We start from the raw sequence: 24645 nt of genomic DNA, 5'->3' as shown, positions 1-24645 counted from the left end.
CCGTGCACGCTGTCAGGCATGGGGGCAGCAGCCAACACAACACTCAGCCTGGGTCTTGAAGACAGAGATTCTAACTCCAAGCGTTTCAGAAAAAGACCAGTCTCTTGGTGGGTGACACAGGTTGGGTGTGGACCCCAAGGCAGCTGCCCACCTAAAGGGAGGCTCCCCACAAGACACTCAGCGAGGCCTGCTCTTCTGACCCCAGCTGGTTGGCTCTGGATGGGGTTCGGGGGGCCCGTGACACACCGCTGCATTCCCAGGCCTGGGGAGGTGCTGGGCAGGGCGAGGGTGGTACATCGCGCCCGGGGTGCTTGACTGGTGGGGGATTGTTGTTCAGGCATCTCCATGAGGCCCATGATGACCAGCCAAGGGCCATGCCTTCCAGGTCTGGGCCCCTGGGAGTGCAGGGCTCCCTGTGCTCATGTCCAGGTGGCTCAGGTGTTGGAGGGCGGCTGGCCAGCCTCTGGGCACTCTGTGCTACCCAGGGCTCCTCCGTGGTCAGCAGAGGCCGGTGGGTTCCCGCTGCTGGAGTTCCGAGAGTCTGGGAGGGAAGGACGACCCCTTTACAGCTGCTGGGTGCCCAGTAGGGCAGCCCCAGGGAGAGCTGGCCCTGGGCGGGGTGGGCGGGGGAAGCAGCCAGTGGGGCCCATGAACCACGCGCTGGTTGAGTTGGTGGGTTCCCACAAAGGGCCCCAGCGCCCTAAAGACTGTGGCCAGCCAAGGACCATCCAAAACCTGGGCCTGTCTTCTCCCAGGACAGGTGGAAAGTGGAGGCCTAAGGTGAGGCAGAGGACATAGCCCCCAGGTCTGCAGGCTGGCAGAGGGCTGCCCGTGCCCACCCGCCCCCCGAGCGCCCGGGGCATGGGGGCCGTCACACTCACTCCAGCTGGTGCTGCCGCGGGCCAGCGACTCGGCCACAGAGGAGAGGAGCGCCGCGCAGTAGCCGACCTGGAGGAGGGCAGGCTGGGGGCTCCGGGGCCGAGCCCGCATCCACCCCCCCGCCCCACCAGCCAGCTGCCCCTGACCCCGCTCTGATGGCTGTCACTCAAGGAGAGGGAGGAAGAGGCTCCAGCGTGTGTGTGAGGAGTGGACGGGGAGGGGTCTTCAGCACAGGACCCCCGGGGAGCAGCAGGGTCTCCCCCCGGAGGGGCGGGCACGAGTCCTGAAGCCCCAGGTTCTCTCCGCCCTGCCCCTGCCCTGACTGCATGCCCACCTGCCAGGCCCTGCCCAGGGAGAAGGGCGCCCTGATCCGCCAGCCCACCTGAGACTCCAGACGCCTGACGCGTCTCTCCTGTTCCCTCAGGCCCCCGAGGTACTTGGCTACGACGTCCACCCTGTGGCGGGAGCGGGCAGGCAGCAGGCTGCTGAAGGCCAGTGCCCCACACCGGGGGCCTTCCCACCTCCCTGCCCTGATGCCCAGGCCCTTCGGGTGTGTTTGGGGGCCACTGAGCCTCTGTGGGCACCTGAGTTCAGGGTGCTCCGGCCCCTCGGGCATGGTGGTGGTGGGGGCATCAGGGCTGTCCCCACCCACAGGCAGGACCAGGTGCATGGGTGTGAGGTTTGCCCCAGAGCAGGAAGAACCCCATGAGTACTGGCGCCAACCCCCAAGTGTAGGGCAGGCCTGGCCCAGCAGAGCCCAGTCCAGGGTGAGAGGCTGCTTGTTAGAACCGGGCCATGTCCCTACCCAGCCCAGACCCAGTGACATGAGGGGCCATGCCAGCCTTAAGGCAGCCCGCCATCCCCAGAGAGCTCCCAGCCCCGCCAGCACCTCCCAGCCCTGCAGGGAGGGCGCTGGCGCCCGTGGGTGGCTCTGTGGGCTCGGTGCCCCCGCGGCCCGCCGCACTGGGGAGGGCGCCACCTCGCGGCCCGCCGCACGGCCCCCACACCTGTGCGCCGCCTTCCGCAGCAGCTCCTCCTGGCTCTCCCTCCGGCGCTTCTCCAGCTCGCTCAGGAAGTTCTCCTTCTGCACCGCCTCCCAGGTGACCACCTTCTGGTCCAGCGGCTCTGGCAGGTCCCTCTCTGGGGAGCCGGGCAGCCTCAGGGCAGGGCCCAGGCCTGGAAGCCCCATGGTGGGCAGGCCCTCGGGGCTGCCGCAAAGGGGGTCGGGCCCGCTGCCCCCTGCCCCCGCCCAGGCCCAGGCCCAGGGCCCCTCCGTCCACGCGGTTCAGGCAGAAGCCTCACCCAGGCGCGCCTGCTTCTGCGGGGTCCCCCTCTGCAGGAGCCTCTTGAGCACCAGGCTCAGGTGGCTGAGGAGGATGAACGGGGGCGCCAGCGCGGGGCGCTCGTGGTACTCCACGATGAGGTGGAAGCGCTGGAACTTCCAGAAGGCGTCCGCGTTGCCCTGCACCACCTGGAACGTGTAGCTGCGGGCGCCGCGGGTGGGCTGCGTGGGCACGCGGCCCTGCGCCCCGCCCCGCCCCGCCCCGAGCCCCACCGCCCCTCTGCTGCAGCCTGGCAGGCCCAGGCACCCGCCCGCACACACCTGCCAGGCCTGTACCACCTCCTTGGTGCCCTGAGTGCCAGAGGGGAGACCTCCAGAGGGGAGCCCCAGCTCTGGAGTGACACCCCTTATCCAAGCCCCTCCTGAGGGCAGAGAGGTGACTGCCCCGCTGCGGTCTACAGGGCTGGACAGGTCTGGGCTGGGGAGACCAGAACCAAGGCCCCCCCAAAGTGGACAGAGCCAGGCGGCAGGGCAGCCACCTGAACATGGCGATGAGCAGGTTCATGAGCAGCACGTTGGTGACCAACAGGAAGGTGACCAGCAGGAGGATGACCACCCAGTTGGCGTAGAGGTTGGGGCAGGAGGGCGAGCCTTCCAGCAGCAGTGGGTGTAGGGAGCAGTTCACGCGGGCTTCTGCAAAGGGCCGGGCGCGGGGGTTGGGGCGGGCCCGAGCCGCCAGCACCCTCGGGCGTTGAGAGTCGTGTCCCCGCGGTTGAGGCCACCTGGGGGGAGGGCCCTGGGAGGTGGCCAGTCCCCGTGCTTTCCCAGGCACGGTCCGGGCTTCGGCGCTCAGACTCCAAGTCCTGGGACAACCGGGTCCTGGGTGGTCTGCCTGGCCGTGCTGGCCCCACTTCCCCCTGCTTTGCTGGGCTGAAGTCACAGCGGCCCACGGGCTCTGGAGGCAGAGCCCAGCCCGTGTCACCCCACCCCCACCCAAAGCTCTGCTTACAGCCAGCATGGGGGGTGCTGGCCTTGGCGAGGGCGTGGGGTCTCTCCCGCAGGACTTCGCAGGCCTGTGGCTCACTGCCCGCCACAGGAGTCTGAGCCAGGGCAGGTCTGCACCTTCCCAAAGCCTGCAGTGGCAGAATGCCCTTGACACGGGTTACCGCGGGCTTGAGGACGAGCTGGCTCCTCGAGCCGTCTGGGCAGGAGAGGCGTGGGCAGTGAGCACCCAGCCTGGGGCAGGCTGAGCTCCAGGCCCTGGACAGGGATTCTGGAGGGGCCGTTATCCCTGAGGGGCCCCTCCCCTGCCTGTCTCAGGCCCTGCAGGGCCAGCCTGGCCCCTACCCCCACCCCAGGAGATGGGAGGGAGGTGCAGAAGGAGGCCAGGGTAGGGCACACGGGTGCAGGGGCCCCAGGGGCTGGGGCGTCTCCCCGGCAGGAGGGCTTGAGGCTGCAGGGGTGACCTCTGCAGGCTGTGTGTGTGTGTGGACCTGGACACCCCTGCACGTAGGACTGTGTTTCCCTGACTGCACCCCCCCCCCCCCCCCCCCGCCGTCTTCATGCTGTACCTCAGTGGGGGGCATGGGGGTCTCTGTTTCTCCGTGTGTGCCCGTGTCCCACCTCTGGGCTTGCGTGTCAGGCTGGCAGGGCCTGTTCCCCTGTGTGTGTGTCTCCCTCATGGGATGAACCCCTCCTGACTGAGGTCCTTCGTGTGAGACCCCTCCCCAGCCGCCCCTGCCCTTGTGGCCTGCAGATCCGTTCTTGCCCTGGGCACCCCAAGCGGCCTGGAGAGCCTGCCCGTCTGATGGAAGCAGCTCTGTGGTGATGAGGCGCCTGCGTCTCCCCTGGGACTTTCAGAGGCACCACCATGCCCAGCTGGGAGATGGGTCATCCCGGGGCCTCTTGGGGCCCAGAGGGGGGCTCTGCCTGGGACACTTGGAGCTGGCTTCCACGGCCACCCAGGACCCCAGCTGGGACCGCGGGCTGCGGATGCCTTCCCTCTTGGCCAGTAAATGAGCAAACCACCCTCTGCCTGCTGCCCGGTGGGCTCCGGGAAGGGGCTGGCTGGGGTCCACCCTGAGAGCCAGGGAAGGGGAGGGACCCTTGGTGCACTGGCCCAGGCTGGCATTGCCACAGTGGGGCTCAGCCTGGCAGCTACAGTGGTGTTGAAAACTGGACCCCTGGGAACCTGCACCCCCTAGTCCTGCCCAGGTGACCCCGGGCTCCTAGGGACCCCAAACCATAACAGAGTTCCCTCGTACCCATGTGTGGCCATCAGGGCAGGAGGGACCCCACCCCTGCCCGGTCCTGGGCGCCCACTTGTCCCACCTCTTCCCAAGGAGCCCCGTGGGACTGGGGCAGTTGGAGGTCATGGCGGCGTCCCCCAGGTGGGGCCGCCCAGGGAGGGCAGGCAGGGGCCCATTAAACTAATGGCCTGGAAAACGGCACCCACAGGAGAGCACACGTTGGGGGGACTAAGAAAACAGCCCAGGAAATGAGCCCGCAAAACCCTCTAATTAGGAGGCAGCTCCCGTGACGGCGCAGCCCTTCAGCCCGGAGCCCGCCAGTCTCAGTCACGTCCTCGTCCCATGGACAAATATTTACGAGGTCACGGGCGCTGACCTGCCTCATTAGCGGCTGCAGTCAGCCTCAGGGACTCTGTGCCCGTGATCGCCCCGTGACACCCACCTAAGTGAAGGACCCCCTGCCCCTGCTCCGCACCCTGGGAGCGCCCAGCACGGCTGGAGCCCTGGGCCCCCACACTGGCCCCCCTTGTTGGAGGGGCTGCTTCCCCTTCTCCTCCTCCTCAGTGAACCCCAGCCATGCCGGGGCCCACACAGGTGTTCCGGGTCCAGCCTGGGCCTCCCCGAGCACCCCCTACCCCCCACTGCACTATCATGGGAAATTCTCGGAGGATTCTCTGGGGGCTCAGATGGTAAAGAGTCTGCCTGCAGTACAGGAGACCCAGGTTCAATCCCTGGGTCAGGAAGATCCCCTGGAGAAGGAAATGGCAACCCACTCCAGTATTCCTGCCTGGAAAATCCCATAGACTGAGGAGCCTAGTGGGCTACAGTCCATACGGTCCAAAAGAGTTGGACACAACTGAACTTCACTTTCCACCAGCCCCCACCCCCACCCTTATGCAGGGGCCTCCCTGGAGACACCCCCTCAGGCAAGCCACACAAGCCAGGCATGGTGTTGGGCTCACATGTCGGGTGGGTCCCCAGAAGCTAGGGTGCCCTCAGGAGTGGCCTTCCAGCCGAGGGCCTCCCCAGTGAGTGGGCCGCATGCACACTGTCGGCAGGGACATGCTGGGAGGGTCAGCTTGGGGCCCAGACCAGGCAATGGCTGGTGCTGGGGGGCCCAGCCCTGTGCCCTGTGCCCAGCGCCTGCCCACCCCCGCTGCAAGGCCCCAGCCCCCGCGGCCCTCTCTGCCCACAGCTCCATCTCTGTCTCCCGCCCAGGGCCCGAGGTTGGGGCCTCCACAGCTGGCACCCATCAGCCCGGACCTGTCCCCCACCGGACATGACCTGGCAGGTGTGCTGGGCCTGGGGGCCGGCCCTGGGGACTCCCCTCTGTCAGCATCAGGCCAGGGTCTCCTGTGACCCCCAGAGGCCCTGCTGAAGGGCCGGGTGTCCAGGGTCTTACAAAAGGAGTGTGCTGCTAGGGGGTCTTGGTGCTGTGACTCCCCCGGGGCAGGGCCCCACGTGGAGCCCCCCGGCCCGGGCTGAGTGCTGACCGTCGATCTCATCCAGCGGGATTTGCCCGAAGATCTGCAGGTACGGCCGGTACAGCACGCGGCGGAAGATCCACTCCAGGCGGCCGTCATGTGGGTGCAGCAGCGCCTGCGTGGTCACGCCATAGGCCACGAGCCACACGCTCAGGAAGAAGAGGAAGAAGAAGACGTCCTTCATCTTGGGGGGCGGGGGGTGGGGAGGAGAAGGGTCAGCACCCTCCGGGTGGGGCCCGGGCTCACCGCCCTGGCCCGGGCTCACCATCCGCTCCACGATGATGATCTTGGGGCCCAGCTGCTTGTGGACGGCGAAGATATGGATGAGCCGGAGTGTGAACACCATGAAGTCGATGGCGAGTACCGTGCGGCCGGCCTCGAAGGCCCAGGGCAGCATCCTGGGTGGGTGGGAGGGCAGGCTGGGTGGCCGCCCATGCCCAGAGAGGGCTGGGGCTTCCTCCGGGACGCACAGCACGGGCGCCAGGCCTGGGCGGACACATCCTGGAGGCAGCCCTGCCCCCCAGCCCCCCGAGGCTGCCCCTGCCAGGCCCCGGGGCCCCCAGACCTGCAGGTGACCCCGGCGATGAACAGGAAGATGGCCACCATGTCACACTTGTTCCAGTTGTCCTCCACGTAGAGCGTGAACTTCTTCACCAGGTGTGTGTCCTCATCCGTGAAGAATCCCTGGCGGGGGTAGATGGCCCAGTGATGGCAGCCCGGGCTCCCCCCCGCGGGGCATGGCCCCTCCTGGGCTGGGCTGTGACCTGCAACCCCCTGGGCTCCGTCACTGACCTGCCGGATCTCCTCCAGCACCAGCGTGAAGACCCAGAAGTAGAGGGCGACCTCAGACCCCGACGGCCCTTGAGGAGGGGGCCAGAAGTCCACCAGCAGGACGTAGGTGAACAGGAAGAGGAATGCAAAGTACATGACCACGTTCCCAAGGAACACGGTGACGGGCGCCCCCCAGAACTTCCTCCAGCGTGTGAGCAGGAAAGCGGCTCTCCGGCCTCGGTCACGCTCACTCCTCAGAGCCTCGGACAGCTCCTCCGCCCTGCGCCCAAAAGAGGCCACGGCCAGTGGTAAGACGGGCACCTGGGGTCCAGAGCTCGCCCCTGCCCACGGAAGTCTAGCTCCCCACCACTGCCCCCTCTGCAGGCCCTCACCTGCTGCCCAGGCCACAGAGCAGGCTCTTCTCTGTGTCCAGACTGTCCAGCTCTTGCAGGTCCTCTGGGCCTGTCCTTAGAGGGGCCTCCTCGCTGTGAGCACAGGAGCCCCTCAGGGTCGTGGGGAGGGCACCCGAGGCTCCTGCTCGGCCTGAGCACCCGACCAGCGGATGAACTGCAGAGGGATGTGGGGAGGGGGCACGCAGAGGGGCCACAAGCATGTGGGGTGGGGGAGGGGGCGCAAGGGGCCACGCGGGTGCGGGGGAGGGGCGCAAGGGGCCACGCGGGTGCGGGGGAGGGGCGCAAGGGGCCACGCGGGTGCGGGGGAGGGGGTGCACAGGGGCCACGCGGATGCGGGGGAGGGGGCGCAAGGGGCCACGCGGGTGCGGGGGAGGGGCGCAAGGGGCCACGCGGGTGCGGGGGAGGGGGTGCACAGGGGCCACGCGGGTGCGGGTGGGGGAGGGGGCGCAAGGGGCCACGCGGGTGCGGGGGAGGGGCGCAAGGGGCCACGCGGGTGCGGGTGGGGGAGGGGAGGCTGGGCTGTGTCGCCACCAGCAAGGGTCTGGCAAGCGGCTGCTGACAGACCTGAAGGTGATGAGGTTGGTGTAGATGAGGGCTGGGCAGAAGAAGGCGCCCAGCAGCCGCAGGATGGGGGTGCCCGAGGCCATGTCCCCCCACCAGATCTTGGTCAGGAAGGCCTGAAACAAAGGGGTGCTGTTGCCCCCCACACACACAACTGCCCCAGTGCCCGCAGCAGCTTCCCTTCAGGGTTCAGCTAAGGCATCAGGCCTCCCAGCTTGGAGCCCCCAGAGCCTCCCTCCTGGTGGAGAAGGAACACCTTCCATGGAGGGAGGCCAGGCTCCGGGTTAGCAGGGTTGACTTTTGCTGAGACCAGAGGTGGAGAACTAACACCCCAAAAAAGATGTCCTCTTCATTATAGGGGACTGGGATGCAAAAGTAGGAAGTCAAGAGATACCTGGAGTAACAGGCAAATTTGGCCTTGGAGTACAAAACAAAGCTGGGCAAAGGCCAACAGAGTTTTGCCAAGAGAACGCACTGGTCACAGCAAACTCCCTCTTCCAACAACACAAGAGATGACTCTACATGTGGACATCACCAGATGGTCAACCCTGAAATCAGACTGATTCTATTCTTTGCAGCCAAAGATGGAGAAGCTCCATACAGTCAGCAAAAACAAGACTGGGAGCTGACTGTGGCTCAGATCATGAACTCCTTATTGCCAAATTCAGACTGAAATTGAAGAAAGTAGGGAAAACCACTAGGCCATTCAGGATTGACCTAAATCAAATCCCTTAGGATTATACAGTGGAAATGACAAATAGATTCAAGGGATTAGGTCTGATAGACAGAGTGCCTGAAGAACTATGGACAGAGGTTCATGACATTGTACAGGAGGCAGGGATCAAGACCATGCCCAAGGAAAAGAAATGCAAAATGGCAAAATGGTTGTCTGAAGAGGCCTTACAAATAGCTGAGAAAAGAAGAGAAGCTAAAGGCAAAGAAAAAAAGGAAAGATACCCATTTGAATGCGGAGTTCCAAAGTATAGCAAGGAGAGAGAAGAAAGCCTTCCTCAGCGATCACTGCAAAGAAATAAAGGACAACAATCTCATGGGAAAGGCTAGAGATCTCTTCAAGAAAATCAGAGATACCAAGGGGACATTTCATGCAAAGATGAGCACAATATAGGGTGGACCTAACAGCGGCAGAAGATATTAAAGAGGGGTGGCAAAAATACACAGAAGAACTATACAAAAAAGATCATCATGACGCAGATAACCACAATGGTGTGATCACTGACCTAGAGCCAGACATCCTGAAATGTGAAGTCAAGTGGGCGTTAGGAAGCATCGCTACAAACAAAGCTAGTGGAGGTGATGGAATTCCAGTTGAGCTATTTCAAATCCTGAAAGATGATGCTGTGAAAGTGCTGCACTCAATATGCCACCAAATCTGGAAAACTCAGCAGTGGCCACAGGACTGGAAAAGGTCAGTTTTCATCCCAGTCCCAAAGAAAGGCAATGCCAAAGAATGCTCAAACTACTGCACAATTGCACTCATCTCACATGCTAATAAAGTAATGCTCAAAATTCTCCAAGCCAGGCTTCAGCAATACAAGAACCATGAAGTTCCAGATGTTCAAGCTGGATTTCGAAAAGGCAGAGGAACCAGAGATCGAATTGCCAACATCTGTTGGATCATCGAAAAAGCAAGAGAATTCCAGAAAAACATCTGCTTTATTGACTATGCCAAAGCCTGTGACTGTGTGGATCACAATAAACTGTAGAACATTCTTAAAGAGATGGGAATACCAGACTACCTGACCTGCCTCTTGATAAACCTATATGCAGGTCAGGAAGCAATGGTTAGAACTGGACATGGAACAACAGACTGGTTCCAAATTGGGAAAGGAGTATGTCAAGGCTATATATTGTCACCCTGGTTATTTAACTTATATGCAGAGTACATTATGCGAAATGCCGAGGTGGATGAAGCACAAGCTGGGATCAGTGTTGCCGGGAGAAATATCAATAACCTCAGATATGCAGATGACACCACACTTCTGGCAGAAAGTGAAGAACTAAAGAGCCTCTTGATGAAAGTGAAAGAGGAGAGTGAAAAAGTTGGCTTTTCACTCAACATTCAGAAAACTAAGATCATGGCATCAGGTCCCATCACTTCATGGCAAATAAAGGGGGAAACAATGGAAACAGTGACAGACTTTATCTTTTTGGGCTCTGAAATCACTGTAGATGGTGACTGCAGCCATGAAATTAAAGGACACTTGCTCCTTGGAAGAAAAGTTATGACCAACCTAGACAGTGTATTAAAAAGCAGAGATATTACTTTGCCAACAAAGGTCCATCTAGTCAAAGCTATGGCTTTTCCAGTAGTCATGTATGGATGTGAGAGTTGGACCATAAAGAAGGCTGAGCACCGAAGAACTGATGCTTTTGAACTGTGGTGTTGGAGAAGACTCTTGAGAGTCCCTTGGGCTGCAAGGAGATCCAACCAATCAATCCTAAAAGAAATCAGTCCTGAATATTCATTGGAAGGACTGATGTTGAAACTGAAACGTCAATACTTTGGCCACCTGATGTGAAGAACCAACTCATTGGAAAAGAGCCTGATGCTGGGGAAGATTGAAGGCAGTAGGAGAGGGGGACAACAGAGAATGAGACGGTTGGATGGCATCAGTGACTCGACGGACATGAATTTGAGTAAGCTCTGGGAGTTGGTGATCGACAGGGAAGCCTGGCGTGCTGCAGTCCGTGGGGTCGCAAAGAATCGGACATGACTGAGCAACTGAAGTGAACTGAGAGGTGGGGATAGGGCCGGACTTGGGGCTAGTGGGGAGAGTGGCCAGCAGAGGGAGTCAGGTGGGCGGCTTCCAGGAATGGACCTGCCCACCCCCATGGCTTGGACACTGGCCAGGTGAGGGCCTGAGGGAGCTGGCTGGGGCACCTGCTTTCTGCCCAGGCCGTGCCCACAGCACGCCCCGGGGCTCACCTGCACCCCGTCATGGGCAAAGAAGGCCTTGGTGTCGGCCTCGGTGGCCAGGTGCAGGCAGGTGGTTCTGCTCCAGGAGCGGTTCCGACGCACCAGCAGGGCGAAGGCACGCTCCTCGCTGTGGCGGTAACACTGGGAGAAGAGGTCTGCAGGGGCGGCCGCCGCTGTGACACCCAGGCCCACCCTCCGGGCGCCTCCCCCGCAGAGCTGGACCCGCAGGACGGCCCACGTCTGCGCCCGCCCACCTCCCCCGGGGCTGTGAGAGGCGCCCGTCTCCACCCCGCCTCCCCTTTGGGACGTGGAAGCCTCCCTCACCCCGAGTGTTCCCGCTGGGCCGGCCGAGACGTGGGGCTTTGTTCTCATCACACGTACCCATCCGACCCCCCTGGGAGCACCGGGCCGCCCAGCCCCGCCCCCAGTGCCCAGCCCCGTGCTCACCCAGGGCCAGCTGCTCGTACTTGGCCTCCCGCAGAGTCCGGCCCACCTCAGCCTCCGTCTCCAGGTGGGACATCTCTTTGAGTATCTTGCAGGCGGCCAGAGCAGCGGCCACCCCCTCCTGGCCCTGGGAGACCGGGCCTAAGTGTGCAGCCACCTCCCAGCCCCCACAGGCCTCTCCCAGGGTCCTCCCAGCCCACCCCAACCCCCCCCTCCCCCCGGTAGGACCCTCCAGGGTCCCTCCCGGTGTCCTCCCAGCCCCCCGGGACCCCCAGGCCCCTTCTGCCCTCCGCACCATGGCCCAGAAGTAGGTGGCCATCTCGTGGCGGTTCTGCAGCACCGCCCACAGGAACAGGTCCCTCCAGGGGTCCTCGCTCCTCTGGTTCAAGTCCAGAAGCCCCTTCTGGCCGGAGGGCCTCCGGGCCAGGCCCCGCTCCTGGAGGGCAGGTGTGTCAGCCCGCGGCAACGGCCCTGCCCGCACTCACGCCGCCCGCCCCCCCCCCCCCACTCCCGGGCTCTCGCCGCCCACCCCCCGCCCGCCCCCACCCTCACTCACGCCCCCAGCTCCCGGGCACTCGCCGCCCGCCCCCACCCGCACTCACCAGCACTCACGCCCCCCCCCCACCCACCCCACCCACCCCACTCACCGCCCCAGGCTCGCACTCACGCCGCCCGCCCCGCCCCCCCCCCACTCCCGGGCACTCGCCGCCCACCCCCCGCCCGCCCCCACCCTCACTCACGCCCCCAGGCACTCGCCGCCCGCCCCGCCCCCGCCCGCACTCACCGCCTGGTAGAGCCCCCGGCAGGCGTCATGCAGGAAGTCCTTGAGCACCCGGGAGACCTCGTGCAGGGAGAAGGCGGGCGGCCCGGCGGGCGGCTCCCGGGCCTGCTGGGCGCCCAGCCCGGCCAGCGTCAGCCGGCCCTCCTCGTGCTTGCGCCGCAGCAGGTGGAAGAGCGGGCTCGCGGGGGCCACGGAGCGGTAGAGCTGCTGCAGCCTGCCGTACGTCAGGAAGTCCGCCACGTCCGCGCCGTTGTCCACGAAGAGGCGCACGAACTCGGGCTTGTTGCTCACCAGTGCATCCATCATCACCTCCTCCAGGTCGCGGGACTGGGGCGCCAGGCGGAGAGTGAGAGGGAGCCCGTGGGGAAGGGGTCCCACGGGAGGGGCGTGGGGACCCTCGGCAAGACCCCCAGCTCCCAGGTGCCCCGCCCTGCCTGTCCCTCTGCATCGAGGCAGCCTGCGCCCACTGACGGACGTTTAGTCCATCCTGCCTGGGATGCCGACTACTGAGGCCCAACGGGAGGTACCCTGGCCTCCCCGGCTCCCCTGGCAACAGCCGGGCCAGGCTGGCCCTGGACACCACCTGCCCCCAGCCACTCATCAGGGTCCCCGCCTGGCGCTGGCCAGAGCCTGGAGCCACCTTCCACTCCACGTCCCCATTGAAGATCTCGCTCTTGGCAATGTCCACGCGGTCCCAGGCCACGGCCAGCTTCAGTTCGTCCAAGTAGTCCTGCGCCTCCTGACTGTGGCTCTTGCAGGCTGCGGGCAGGGAAGGCAGAGTGGGTGAAGGGGAACCCAGGCGCCAGCAGAGCCAATGGGCACAGAGTCCCTCAAGGTGGGTGTCCTAGATGTATGCCATGGAAACGATGCCCTGGTTCCCTCCACACCCTCTGAGTACTGGCAGGAGCCTCAAGACATCCACCCCCACCCCACTGCTGGGAGCTCCAGGACCCCAAGGGGACCCCAGGGCTGGGTGGAATAGTGGGCAGCGGGCACCTGTCTGGAGGAGCCTTCCCTTCCTCAAGGGTGCCCCCTGCCCCACAGAGCCCCTTCCTGTCTGTGTCCCCGCAGCGGTCAGCCCCGCAACAGGTGTTTATGTTCAATGAGAAACACACTGAACGGCAGCCAGGAAGTGCAAGCCACCGGAATGCTCCTCCACAGGGGGCCAGAGAAACAAAACGCAGCCTGTCACTGTCCTAAAGGGCTGGCGCCCCTATACCGGCTACAGTGCACTGGACGACCGCCCAGAGCGTTGTGCTCAGAGAAGGACTCCAAAGGCCACAGGGTGTGTGGTCCCATGTCCAGGAAGTGCCCCCAACGGGCAGATCCATAGCCACGCAGGCTCGTGATCGCCAGAGGCTGGGGGGAGCGGGGGTCTAGTGGGTCTTCTGGATGGTGGACATGCTCGGGAGTTAGTAGTAGACATGGACCATCTTGAAAAAACACTAAAAACCCCTGAACTAACTGAACACTAGTTTTCTAAGGACTTCCCTGGTGGTCCAGAGGCTAAGCATCCGCCCGCCAATGCAGGGGAACACAAGTTCACGCCCTGCTCTGGGAGGGCCCCCCGTGCCGCGGTGCCCACACAGCACCACCGCTGAGGCCTGGGTGCCCTGGGGCCCGTGTCCACGACAAGAGGAGTCTCCACGGTGAGAGCCTGCACACCGCAACCAAAACAAAGCCTGAGTGCGGCAACAGAGACCAGGCTCAGCCAAAACTAAATAAATAAAAATTAGGAATAAATAATTAAATAGTTTAAAAATTTTGTGATAAAATACATCTAACGTAAAACCTCCAAAGACAGAACCTCTCGTGGATTTGCATGTCATCGTTGTGTGGAGGCCCTGGAAGGTTCTGTGTTCCTTCAGTCTGGTCACACGTGCTGCCGCCCAAGTGAGCAGTGGCTGTACACACGCTCACTCGCACACGCTCACACGCACACGCTCACACGCACACGCTCACTCGCAGCAGAGCACAGCCGCCCAGGCACAGGCTCCTGGAGGCCGAGAGCCCAGGGTGGGGGCTGCCCCGCCACCCTCCCCTGCCCGGCGCCTCCCGCGGGGCCCCGGCAGGCGCAGCCCGGCCCCACCTTTCACCAGCGCCTTGAGGATGACCGTGTCCAGCTCCTCGGAGCCCTCCTGCTCGAAGTCGTGCACTGTGAGCAGGTACTGGCGGGACATGATGGTCTGTAGCTGGGAGCCCAGGACAAAGGCCCGGAGGTGACCCCACGGCTCCCAGCCAGAAGGCCAGCCCTCCGTCCCCTGGGCCCAGGGCAGCCCCATCCTCAGAGCCGGGCATCCCCACTCCACAAGGGCCTGAAGCGGGGGCCAGCCCGGGGGCTTTGCAGCCAGTGGGGCTGGGCACGGACGTGCAGTCCAGGGGCTGGGGTCTAGGGCGGGGGCCAGCACGCGGCCCTCTCTCCAGCGGCTCATACCAGCCCGGTCCAGCGCACGACATCCTCCCAGGAGAAGTGCTCGCTGGGGAACTTCTCCCTAAACTGCTTCTCGGCCACCTGGGGCGTCAGGAGGTGGGGCTGGTTCACGAGGGCAGCAAGCACGTCTGCGACGCCCCCCGAGCCCGCCAGGATCAGCCACGGGGCGGCGTGCTCCACGGCCCTGGAAATCCTCTGAGGCAGGTGGAGGGGGCACAGTGGGCCGGGTCAGCGCCAAGCGCCATCCCGGCTCTGGCTGGGGGGCCCCGTGGGAGGTCCCCGCCTGCCCTACCTCCAGGGTGCTGGGGTCCCCGTTGACCAGCAGACAGAGAACAGGGATCTCGATGCTGCTGGTTCCTGTGGACAGATGGAGCACAGCGTCCACCCAGGTGCCTGGGTGAGTGGAGGGCGTGAAACCCTCCTGTGGGGTAACCCCCCGGGCCTCAGACCACCAGCCTGTGGCATTTTCTGGGCAAACTCCAGGCAAGAGGCTTTTTTCTCCAGAGAGGCTCCCAGCTGCCGTGTCACCCGGGACAAGGATGCCAGGCCCACACCCCACTCTCCCGTGTGGTCGCTTCGTGGCTTTAAACGTCAAGTCGAACATCGGGTCCGTGGCCGCGCCAACCACGTTCCAAAGGCGGGCATCTCTCCCCGGCCAGGGCAGGAAGCTCCACTGAGCACTTGCCAGGCCATCCAAGTGCCCCAGAGCACCTCAGTGTGGTGAAGGAGGGGCGTGGGTCAGTCACCCCCAAAAAAGCAGACGCGAGACTTCGGAATGTGCAGCCCCAGAAGCCCGGACCTGCCGGGTGGGCTGTGTGGGGAAAGCTTGGCAAACTTCCGGGAGGAGGCAGGACAGACCGGACCGCCCCTGGCCTGAGAACGGTCCCCTCTAACTCATGAGGCGCCTGCCAAGCGGGAAGGATACTGGGCGGAGCGGGTATGAGCCTCCTGGCTTCAGCAGCCCGGGCCAGCCCTGTGTCCTTAAGGTGAGGGGTAAACACGGCTTAGGTTGCATTTTCACTAAAGAGTGCTCAGTTGGTAGACACACACACACTGCTTATAAATATTGCCAGAGATCACACGTATATTGTGATTGTAAATGTTAGTTGTAAATACTAGGGCTTTGGCAAATCCTGCTTTCAGACCCGCCCTGGCCACCCTGGAGGCTGCTCCTGGGGCAGCACTGCCCCCTGCAGGCAGCGAACTTCCGGTGGTGGAGGGAGACAGGCCCCTGGAAACTTGCAAATCTCACTTTCTTGGCAGAGCCTGGAGCCCCCAGCCAGAGCCTCTGGTCGGGGTGGGGTCGGGGGGCACTGGAAACGGACCTTCACCCACTCTGCTGCCTGGGGGAAATGTTACCTCCTGGCAGGGAATCCCCAAAGTCGTGTTCCCCATCACTCTGGCCAGCAGCCCCCTCACCCAGGACCCCCCAGTGGCCCAGGTCTCAACACTCTAGCATGTTTGGTGGCTGGAACGCCCGTCCTGGCCCAAGCTGGTGGTCCTTCAGCCCTGGCCACCCCTGCGACCCCCACCACGGTGTTCCCGGCAGCCCCTGTCCCCCACGGGCAGCCCCTCCCCCGTGGACCGCCTCCCACCCCTCCCCTGCGGGCAGCCCCGCCCCCCGGGCAGACTCACCCCCGTAACCTGTCCTCTGCTCCGAGATATACTTCTCCAGCCGCAGCCGCAGCTCCGTGGGCCCGTCGCCCTTCCCGGGGGACCCTGGCTCCACCAGGATGAAGTGGGAGTGGTTGTTGTCCAGGGGGCAGAAGGGGCCCTGGCCGCCTCCGTCGTCCAAGGGGTAGTGCACGGGGCCGTCCCCCTAGGCACACACACCGTGAGACCCGGGCGTGGCCTGCACCCCCAGATGGAGGAAGGGCCGCTGCTGCTGTGGGGGGCGCCCAGGGAGGGTACCCTCCAGACAGAACCCCGTGTGCCGGGTGGAGGGGGACTCCACTCACGGGGCTGCCTGGCCTTCTGGGGACCTGTCTCAGGCCCCCGTCCGGGTGGGGCAGAGGACACCAGCCAGCCCCAGGTCACAAAGCTTGCGGGGCGGTGGCCGAGCCAGGCGTTTGGGCGCCGGTCCGGGTGGGGTCCTCGGACACCAGGTGCCCACTCCAGGCCTGTGCCGGCTGGGAGCCTGGCAGCCCTCTCCCCACTCGGGTCCTGGGAGATGCTGCCTCCTGCTGGCCGCTCACTGGGCAGGAGGCCCCGCTCCCTCCCACCTCCCTCCACCCCTCCCAGCTCTGGGTCCAGCCACCACCCCCCCCCCCACCCCGCTGTGGTGTCAGGTCACTGCCTCTGTCCCTTAGATCAGCCTCACTCCCTCCCAGGCCCGTGAGCGCCGCCCCCACCACCGAGGGTAGGGCTGGTCTGCCCACTGCTGCCCTGGTAGGTGGGGGCTCAGTCACAGATGGTGTAGTGTGGTCAGCCTGCGAGATGGCCCTGGGGGCCTCTGTCAGGCACGCCATCCAGCCCTGAGGCAGCCGACCTCTGGGGGCCTCCCTGATCTGCTGTGTCCCACGACCCGAGCGCCCGGAGCCCGGCGCCCACCTGGGCATGGTCCAGGAGCCGGCGATGCAGCATGCGGCCCAGCGAGGCGATGCCGATGGCCACCACGCGGGCCTTGGTGGACGTGCTGGCCAGGGAGTGGTCACGCACAGCCTGCCCGACGTAGCGGGCGAGGCCCACTCGGAGCGCGCTGGTCAGGATCCAGGCTCCTGCAGGCACAGGGGTCCCTGAGCACAGGGGTCTCCCCAGGCACCCTCCAGGACCAAGGTCAGGGTTAGGGCTGGAGGCAGGCCCCTGCTGCCCTCTGGACAGAGACTCTGACCCCAGCCTGTGCTGGCCCAGAACCCAGGCCGTCCTTCTAGCACACAGAGCCCTCGGCCCAGCGGTCAGCAGGGCCTTGTCACTTCTACAGTCCTTTCTGGGGTGGAGAGGGCGGAACCTCCCTCCCCGACTGGGCTTTCCGAAGGCCCAGCCCCTGAAATCAAAGCCCAGGAGTTTAATTCTGACCCCAGCGACCAGCTGGCCAGAGTGCTGTCCCAAGAGATGGGGTAAGGAGGCCTGGGTGTGGACAGCAGCTTATGGAGGTCTCACCCTTCCCTGGGTCTTCCACTTAGGCCTGTTGGCCCCACACATGGCCAGGCTCTCCTGGGGGAGGCTCTGAGCCCGGGGACCTTCAGTCCCTCGCTGTGTACCCCAGAGTGGCTCCCACCGCCCCGCAGTGCCGCGGAGGGAGGGCGACCATGGGGATGGCAGCTGAGGGCCCGTGTGGGGCCTCTCAGGTGTTCAGACCCACCTGTGCCCTGAGCCGCCTGCACCCTGACCTGTGCCTGACCGGCCTGTGGTAACTCACCTGCACCCTGAGCCGCCTGCCCCCCGACCGGCCTGTGCCCTGACCTGCCTGAGCCCTGAGCCGCCCGCGCCGTGAGCCGCCTGGCCCTGAGCCGCCTGCCCCCCGACCGGCCTGTGCCCTGACCTGCCTGCACCCTGAGCCGCCTGCCCCCTGACCCGCCTGCCCCCTGACCCGCCTGCGCCCTGAGCCACCTGCGCCCTGAGCCGCCTGCCCCCTGACCTGCCTGCGCCCTGAGCCGCCTTCGCCCTGAGCCGCCTGCCCCCTGACCCGCCTGCCCCCTGACCCGCCTGCCCCCTGACCTGCCTGCCCCCTGACCTGCCTGCGCCCTGAGCCGCCTTCGCCCTGAGCCGCCTGCCCCCTGACCCGCCTGCCCCCTGACCCGCCTGCCCCCTGACCTACCTGCCCCCTGACCTGCCTGCGCCCTGAGCCGCCTTCGCCCTGAGCCGCCTGCCCCCTGACCTGCCTGCCCCCTGACCCGCCTGCGCCCTGAGCCGCCTACCCCCTGACCTGCCTGCCCCCTGACCTGCCTGCGCCCTGAGCCGCCTGCCCCCTGACCCGCCTGCCCCCTGACCTGCCTGCCCCCTGACCTGCCTGCCCCCTGACCTGCCTGCGCCCTGAGCCGCCTGCCCCCTGACCTGCCTGCGCCCTGAGCCGCCTGCGCCCTGACCCTCCTGCGCCCTGACCCGCCTGCCCCCGACCTGTGCCCTGACACGCCTGCGCCCTGACCCTCCTGCCCCCTGACCTGCGCCCTGAACCTCCTGCCCTCTGACGTGCACCCTGACCCTCCTGCCCCCTGACCTGCCTGCACCCTGAGCCGCCTGCCCCCTGACCTGCCTGCGCCCTGAGCCGCCTGCGCCCTGACCCTCCTGCGCCCTGACCCGCCTGCCCCCGACCTGTGCCCTGACATGCCTGCGCCCTGACCCACCTGCCCCCTGACCTGCGCCCTGAACCTCCTGCCCTCTGACGTGCACCCTGACCCTCCTGCCCCCTGACCTGCCTGCGCCCTGAGCCGCCTGCGCCCTGACCTGTCTGCGCCCTGAGACGTCTGCGCCCTGACCCTCCTGCGCCCTGACCCGTCTGCCCCCGACCTGTGCCCTGACATGCCTGCGCCCTGACCCTCCTGCCCCCTGAGCCGCTTGCGCCCTGACCCACCTGTGCTCTGAGCCGCCTTCACCAGCCCCTTGCGAAGCACATCCCGCAGCCACGGCTTCAAGGCAAAGGGCCGCTCCTCGCCCACCAGCGACACCACCAGGTTGGGGGCCGGCAGGTGCCACTCGGCCAGCAGGAGGTCGAAGAGCACAGACGGGGCCACACCACTGGGCACCCTCACGAACTGCAGGGTGGGAGCAGGGGTGCAGGGCGAGGGGGCGCTAAGCACAGGGGTGGGCTGGGCTCCAGAGGGTGGGGGCAGGGCCGCAGCTGAAGGCCAGGGCTCCCCAGGCCATCTGGACCTGCTGGGTGACCCATGAGCAGCCAAGGCTGGCTGGAGGAGGAGCCTGGACCTGCCGTGTGTTGGGGTAGGAGGCAGAAGCCAGAGGGGGCTACCAGCTCCAGAATTCCGCCCTCCTGGGGGCTCCAAACAGACCCCTTATGAGAGAGCGGCCCGGAGGAGATGGGTGTCCGGGGCCCAGGGTAGCACAGGGGGTGGTGCCAGCCAGTCCCCAGGTGGGGGCAGCTCTCACCTTGCCTCGCTTCTTCCCAGACCCTCCGAAGATGATCTCACCCCGGCCCAGGCTTGGCTCCCATGTGTCTCCAGCACCCCTGGGGCTGCCAGGACGGGTGGCCCCGGCGTCCTGCATGGGGTCCTGTCTGCAAGGACAGAGCCTACCCTGAGGGCATGCGAGGCGAGCCCCAGCCCACTTCCTGCTGGAGGCCCTGCCACCTTCGCAGGGAAGCCCAGGTGCAGGCAGAAAGGGGGGGCACCTGCCCCAGCGCCCTTCCCTGCAGTCCCCAGCCCTGACCGTGACCCAGCCCTCCTGCAGCCCCTGGGTCTCAGCCTGCCTCCCGTCTGCATTGCTCTCTTCAAGCTGCCAGAGATCCCGGCCCCAGGCCGGGATGGAAGCTCCTCCTGGCTCCCTCCCCACCCCGCACTTCTACTCACCCTCCCCCAGCACCACGAGCCAGCCCTTCCGTTGCCACTTCTGCCAAGCCTTTGGCAGGGGGTGTCCTGGAAACCCCAAAAGGCAGTGGAAGTCTTACAGCCCGCCCCATACCCCACCATACCACAGCCCTGTCAACCCAGGATAGGCATGGGACCCTGGGCGCCGGCTGCCGAGCAGAGAGGGGGCGGCAGGCAAACAGGGGCACGAAGCTCAGGTGAGGAGGGATGGGGCCTCCTCCTTACCCCCCCCCACCCCTCCCACCTCCCAGATACCTGCCCACCAAGTCCTCACTCCGGCCCAGCACTGCCCACGTGCCTGGAGGGGTCCCAGGAACGGCCAAGGGACAGGACCTGGGTCCCATCAACCTGCCTGATGGCAAACGCCCCTGTGCCTCCTGGGCCCACTGCAGACCAGCCACCCAGCTCCCTGCCCCCTGGCCATGGCCCACACGCCCCCCGCAACCTGCTGTTTCCAGCAGCCTCCTCTGCAGACCCATGGGGAAAGCACACCCACCCCGCCCTGGCCCTCCTGTGTCCACAGAAGGAGCAGAGCCGATGGGACCCCAGGTCCCTGCAGAACTGAGATGCTCTGCCCCACCAGGCCCACTCTGGGAAGCTCCAGTTCCACGGCAGCCCTGTCCACCGCTGTCCCCTGGGAGGTGCCCTGGGCCGGGCCCAGCCAGAATGGGCCCTCTGTGAAAGGAGAGTGACTCCCTTGGTTCTCAGGGCCAGGCCAGCCCTTTGATTCTTAGAGAGGGCCACCTGTGCACACAGGCGGGGCCGGCAGGCGTGGGCAGGGCCCCTGCAGGCCGCCACGGGCCCGTCACCTCGTCCCCAAAAGTGACACGTCCCCCAAAGTGACGCGTCCACGCCCTTGCTCCCAGGGCGTGTGAATGCGCTTGTTGTGGAAGTAAGCTCTTTGCAGATGTGATCAGGGAGAGGGGCTCATCAGGACGGCCTCTGATCCACTGGCAGAAGTGGCCTTAGAAGGAGGGGAAGAAGCTGAGTGAGGATGGACACAGAGGCTGGAGGGATGCGGCCAAGGCCGGGGACGCCGGGGCCCAGCAGTGGGAGGAGCAGGAAGGACTCTCCCTGGCCCTGCTGGGAGAGCGGGCCACGCCGCAGTGGGGTTCCGGCCTCCTGAGCAGAGACTCGCTTCCCCTTGTCCTCCGCTGTCTGTGGGACTTTGCCACGGCTGCCAGGGCACTCCTACAGCCCGTGTGTTGCCCCCACACCCAGGCCCCGTCCCCACACACAGCCTCCAGGATGAAAGATCGTTAATCACCGGCTTGGAAAGGCCGTATTCAAATTCCCCCCATCCCAGCTCTGGGGGAGGGTGGGGGAGGATTTGCATCTGCCCCAGCCCGCACCCCCCTCCCTGCCCCGCTCTGGGCCCCCACTGCTGGGACACACACAGGGAGTGGGGGGTCCTGCGTGTGACCACAGAGCCGGCGTAGGGGCGAGGGGGGCTAGGCCAGGCCTGGGCTCGGGCACCCCCTTGGCCCTGCCGCCCTTGGGGTTATAACTGCTGGAGGGTCCCAGGCGCCCTAACGAATGGCCACCCGCTGAGCGTCTTAAAGCGACGGGAGGCTCTGGAGGCCAGAAACCCCAAATCAAGGTGCGCAGGGCCTTGCGCTCTCAGCAGGCTCTAGGGCCTTCTCACCCCGTCCAGCTCTGGGGGCTCCAGCGTCCCTCCAGTCTCTGCCTCCATCTCCCCGTCTCCTTATAAGGACACCGGTCACTGCTCGAGGGGCCGCCCCACTCCCTATGACCTTGCTATCACTCAGTGCTTCTGCAAAGACCCTCTTTCCAAGCATTCTGAGATTTGGGGTGGACGTGAACTTGGGGGGATGCTCTTCAACCTCAGAGTGTAGACAGCGATGTGGGGAGCCTTCCCACCATATGGGGGGGACAGGGCAGGGCCTGTGAGGGTGGCCTCCCTCCCCACCCCTGGACGCGCCCCGGCCCGGCCTGTGGGGAGCCTGGGTAGCACTGGAGTGCTCACGGTCCGTGAGCCCTGGGCTTGCTCCGCCGGGGGGTGGGCCTGGGACCGGCCTCTGTCTCAGGAGGGGTGCTATGGTGCCCACCCAGCCCACGCCGCCCTTTCCTCGCTGACAGGCAGCTGGTCCTAAGCCCCAGTTTTGCCTTCTCTGGGGCCACCTCCTGACCCCTCACCCCACACCCCTCACCCCAGACTCCTCACCCCCAACCCCGAAGGCTGGTCCCTGGCCTCTGGCTTCCCAGCCCAGGGGCCGAGGGGCACTGGGTCCTGTGCCGAGTGCTGGGGGGTCACTGAGCATGGTGGGGCTGGCCGCGAGCACCAGGGCGGGGTGGGGGGGGCAGCGAGCGCTGGGGGTGGGAGGGACGCCAGGCAAATGGGGCTGCGGAGCGGGAAGGACATGCAAATATCGGATTTGCATGAGCAGGTGTCTGGCTCGAGGCCCCTGTTCCTGGAGGGGGCGGCGGAGTCCAGGCACCCGGGGGTCCTGAGTCGTCCCAGCTGGAATCCCACCCCCTACCCCTGACAGGCAGAAGAGAATGGAGGCGAGCTCTTCAGCTCCGGAAGCTAAGGCGCTGGGTCCCGTGCTCGGGGTGGGCAGAGGGGCAGATGGCCAGCCCTGGTCAGGGGTCTCCTGAAGCAGCCCCCATGCCGTGGACCTGGGCAGCCAGGCCTGGGGGTCCCAGCCCGACCCCTCCCAGGGCCGTGTCATCAGGGCCAGCCCCTCACCACTCGGGCCCGCCCCTCCCTCCCGAGATGGGAGAACGTGGTGACCAGGAGCGGGCGCCCAGGGGTCCCACGCTCTGCAGCCAGCACTCAGCCCCCACCCAGACGGGCCCCGGCTGTGAGCGCCGGCTCCCTGCATCTGGCCCCCAGGGCCCCGGGGCTGCTCCTCCGGACCAGACCCTCTCTGCAGGTTCCTTCCCAGACACCCCACCTCACCCACGGGGGGACCGTCCGTCTGCTGCCCCAGGAAGGCGGGACTCGTTCCGGGGTCCAGGGGAGAAACCGAGGCACGGGGCAGGAAGTGACCGGGGGGCAGGGCGCCCCCTCCTCCCCCATGGGGGCTGGCAGCCGGGCTCCTACCTGCCTGCTTTCTCCCTGAGGCCCGGACGTGTGACTGACGGCCAAAGGGCGGGTGGAGGGGCCCACAGCCCGCCCGCCTGCCCCTCCCTGCCCACCACACCTGGCACCTGGGCAGCCAATGCCGTGAGCAGAGCTGGGTGCCACCTGACCTCGGCCTGGCCCGGCCCACAGGCCTGCTCTGGCCAAGCCACCAGGCACAAGGGCCAGCCGTCCCTCTCTGATGGGCCCAGGGACCCCTTGGGCAGCACCAGTCTCCTGGTGTCAAGAGGCGGCCCCGTGGGGGGTGGCAGCGTCGCCCCTCCTGTGTCTCTGCTTCCTCCCGGGTCTCGCCCATCTCTCCAGCAGGTGGGAGTGGCTGATCCCAGGGGGTACAGCCCAGCCATCCCTGGAGGGGGCAGAGACTGTCCCTTCCCTTCCTGGGTCCCGCCAAGCAGAGAGGTGTCAGCCCCCAGGAGTGCTGTCCTGGAGGGGTGGGCAGGCTGCTGTCAGCAAGCAGGCTTCTCACAGACACTGTCGCTCCACTGAGGAGAGCACAGGGAGGCACTGCGGGCCCTGCAGCCCAGGGTCCTGGTTCACGCCCTGCAAATCCTTCTGTCTCTCTAACTCTGGGCGTTGGTTTCTCTGGAAAATGGGGATCCAAGCAGCTCGGCTTCTGGGGGTTTGCGGTAACACACGAGAGCAGGTGACACGTCCGTGCTCCCCTTCCCCTGAGCTCGGGGCTGGGTGGGAGGCCGGGTCCAGGCTCAGCTCTAGGATTCCCCGACGGCCTCGCTGGTCGGGCCCATCGGCCACCAGAGGGCACCCCGGGACCACGGACTGAGTCGGGGCCGGTGGACAAGGCCTGGCCCGCAGAGGCCGCTGTGTCTCTGCACACAACGGCTGTCGGGGCCAGAGCAGCCATAGGTAGCCTGGAGCCCCCCACCGCTCCCAGGGAGGGGAGGGGCTGCCTGAGATCCCTCAGGAAAGACTGGATTCCAGGTAAGTGGGGCTCCGGACACCACAAGCCCTTGGGGCCTGAGACCCTGAGGACCAGATTCTGGGGGGAAGAGGCCGTCCTTGGGGTTCCTGAGCAGAAGGCCAGACCCAGCCCTGGCAAGGGGGTGGGACTGGGTCACACACCCCTGCTGGCCTGGGGCCCGGCCCCCCTGGGGGTCCTGCCAGTGTCCTGCCCAGGCAATGTGGAGGGTGAGGGGGTCTCCCCAGAACTTCCGAACCTGTGGGGCAGGAGGCACATAGTACTTCTCCTCCTCCCACCCTCCGTTCCAGCCCTGCCCTCTACCGCTGCCCCCAGGACTCCCCTTTCCGGCCACCCCCAGCCTAGTACCAGGCTCCGCTCCTCCCTGCCTGCAAGTCTCCATGGCTCCCTATTACTCCAGAAATGACGCCCAACCCGGAACCCACAGCCCTGGCCTGCCCGCTGCCCACTTCTCCAGCCACCTGGCCTCCGCGCACCCTCGTCCAACCTCAGAGGCCCCCTTGCTGTCTCCCCGCGCCGCCCACCCCTGCCACACAAGCTCAGCAGCCTGCCCTGGTCTTTCTCTCTGTGTCACCTGGCATCACTTTTCAGGAGGCCTGACCCTCCGAGGGGAACTCGTGTGCTGCCTGCCTGCTTCCTGCCAGGGACCGTCGGCCACTGAGCCTCCCCGACCCAGGACCGGAGCTGCAGGGGCGACGCAGCCAGTGAGTGAACGAGGGGTGAGGGCTGGCGTTTATGTGGGCCACTGCCATCGGGGAGCCTTGGGAGCAGGGCCTACAGCCCTCGAGGGGGCCCACTGCAGGGAGGAGACACCAGGTGCCACCTGCGCCCACCGACATGGCCGGGGCCTCCCGAGGTCTGACTCCTGCTCTGCTTTTTTCCAGCTGCCTCC

General features: G+C 65.7%; 1 protein-coding gene across 1 annotated transcript; it reads right to left on the bottom strand.

Moving 5' to 3' along the window:
- Positions 1 to 400: 400 nt before the first annotated feature.
- On the bottom strand, positions 401 to 22802 carry TRPM5 (transient receptor potential cation channel subfamily M member 5). The gene is made up of 25 exons (XM_025286915.3): positions 22778 to 22802; positions 19274 to 19400; positions 18744 to 18924; positions 16784 to 16950; positions 15869 to 16052; positions 14526 to 14590; positions 14237 to 14428; positions 13892 to 13994; positions 12443 to 12561; positions 11806 to 12129; positions 11317 to 11457; positions 11025 to 11148; positions 10587 to 10732; positions 7643 to 7755; positions 7058 to 7150; positions 6687 to 6945; positions 6460 to 6578; positions 6160 to 6292; positions 5904 to 6078; positions 2701 to 2854; positions 2182 to 2363; positions 1887 to 2019; positions 1262 to 1334; positions 882 to 948; positions 401 to 541 (listed from the first exon to the last, which is right to left on the bottom strand). The coding sequence occupies exons 2-25, from the start codon at positions 19388 to 19390 to the stop codon at positions 435 to 437; spliced, it is 3471 nt and encodes a 1156-aa protein (XP_025142700.3). The 5' UTR covers positions 19391 to 19400; positions 22778 to 22802; the 3' UTR covers positions 401 to 434.
- Between the last annotated feature and the right edge of the window lie 1843 nt (positions 22803 to 24645).

The sequence above is a fragment of the Bubalus bubalis genome, chromosome 5 (assembly GCF_019923935.1).
Source record: "Bubalus bubalis isolate 160015118507 breed Murrah chromosome 5, NDDB_SH_1, whole genome shotgun sequence".
NCBI lineage: Eukaryota > Metazoa > Chordata > Mammalia > Artiodactyla > Bovidae > Bubalus > Bubalus bubalis.
This window is presented reverse-complemented; position numbering and strand designations above follow the sequence as displayed.

Excerpts from the sequence above, each read along its gene's own strand:
- TRPM5 (XM_025286915.3), bottom strand. The coding sequence starts at position 19,390 with ATGCAGGACGCCGGGGCCACCCGTCCTGGCAGCCCCAGGGGTGCTGGA. Across the intron at positions 14,591-15,868 it reads GCAGAGGACAGGTTACGGGG|GAACCAGCAGCATCGAGATC; the intron begins GTGAGTCTGCCC and ends ATCTGTCCACAG. Across the intron at positions 2,855-5,903 it reads CCCGCTGGATGAGATCGACG|AAGCCCGCGTGAACTGCTCC; the intron begins GTCAGCACTCAG and ends GGCCCTTTGCAG.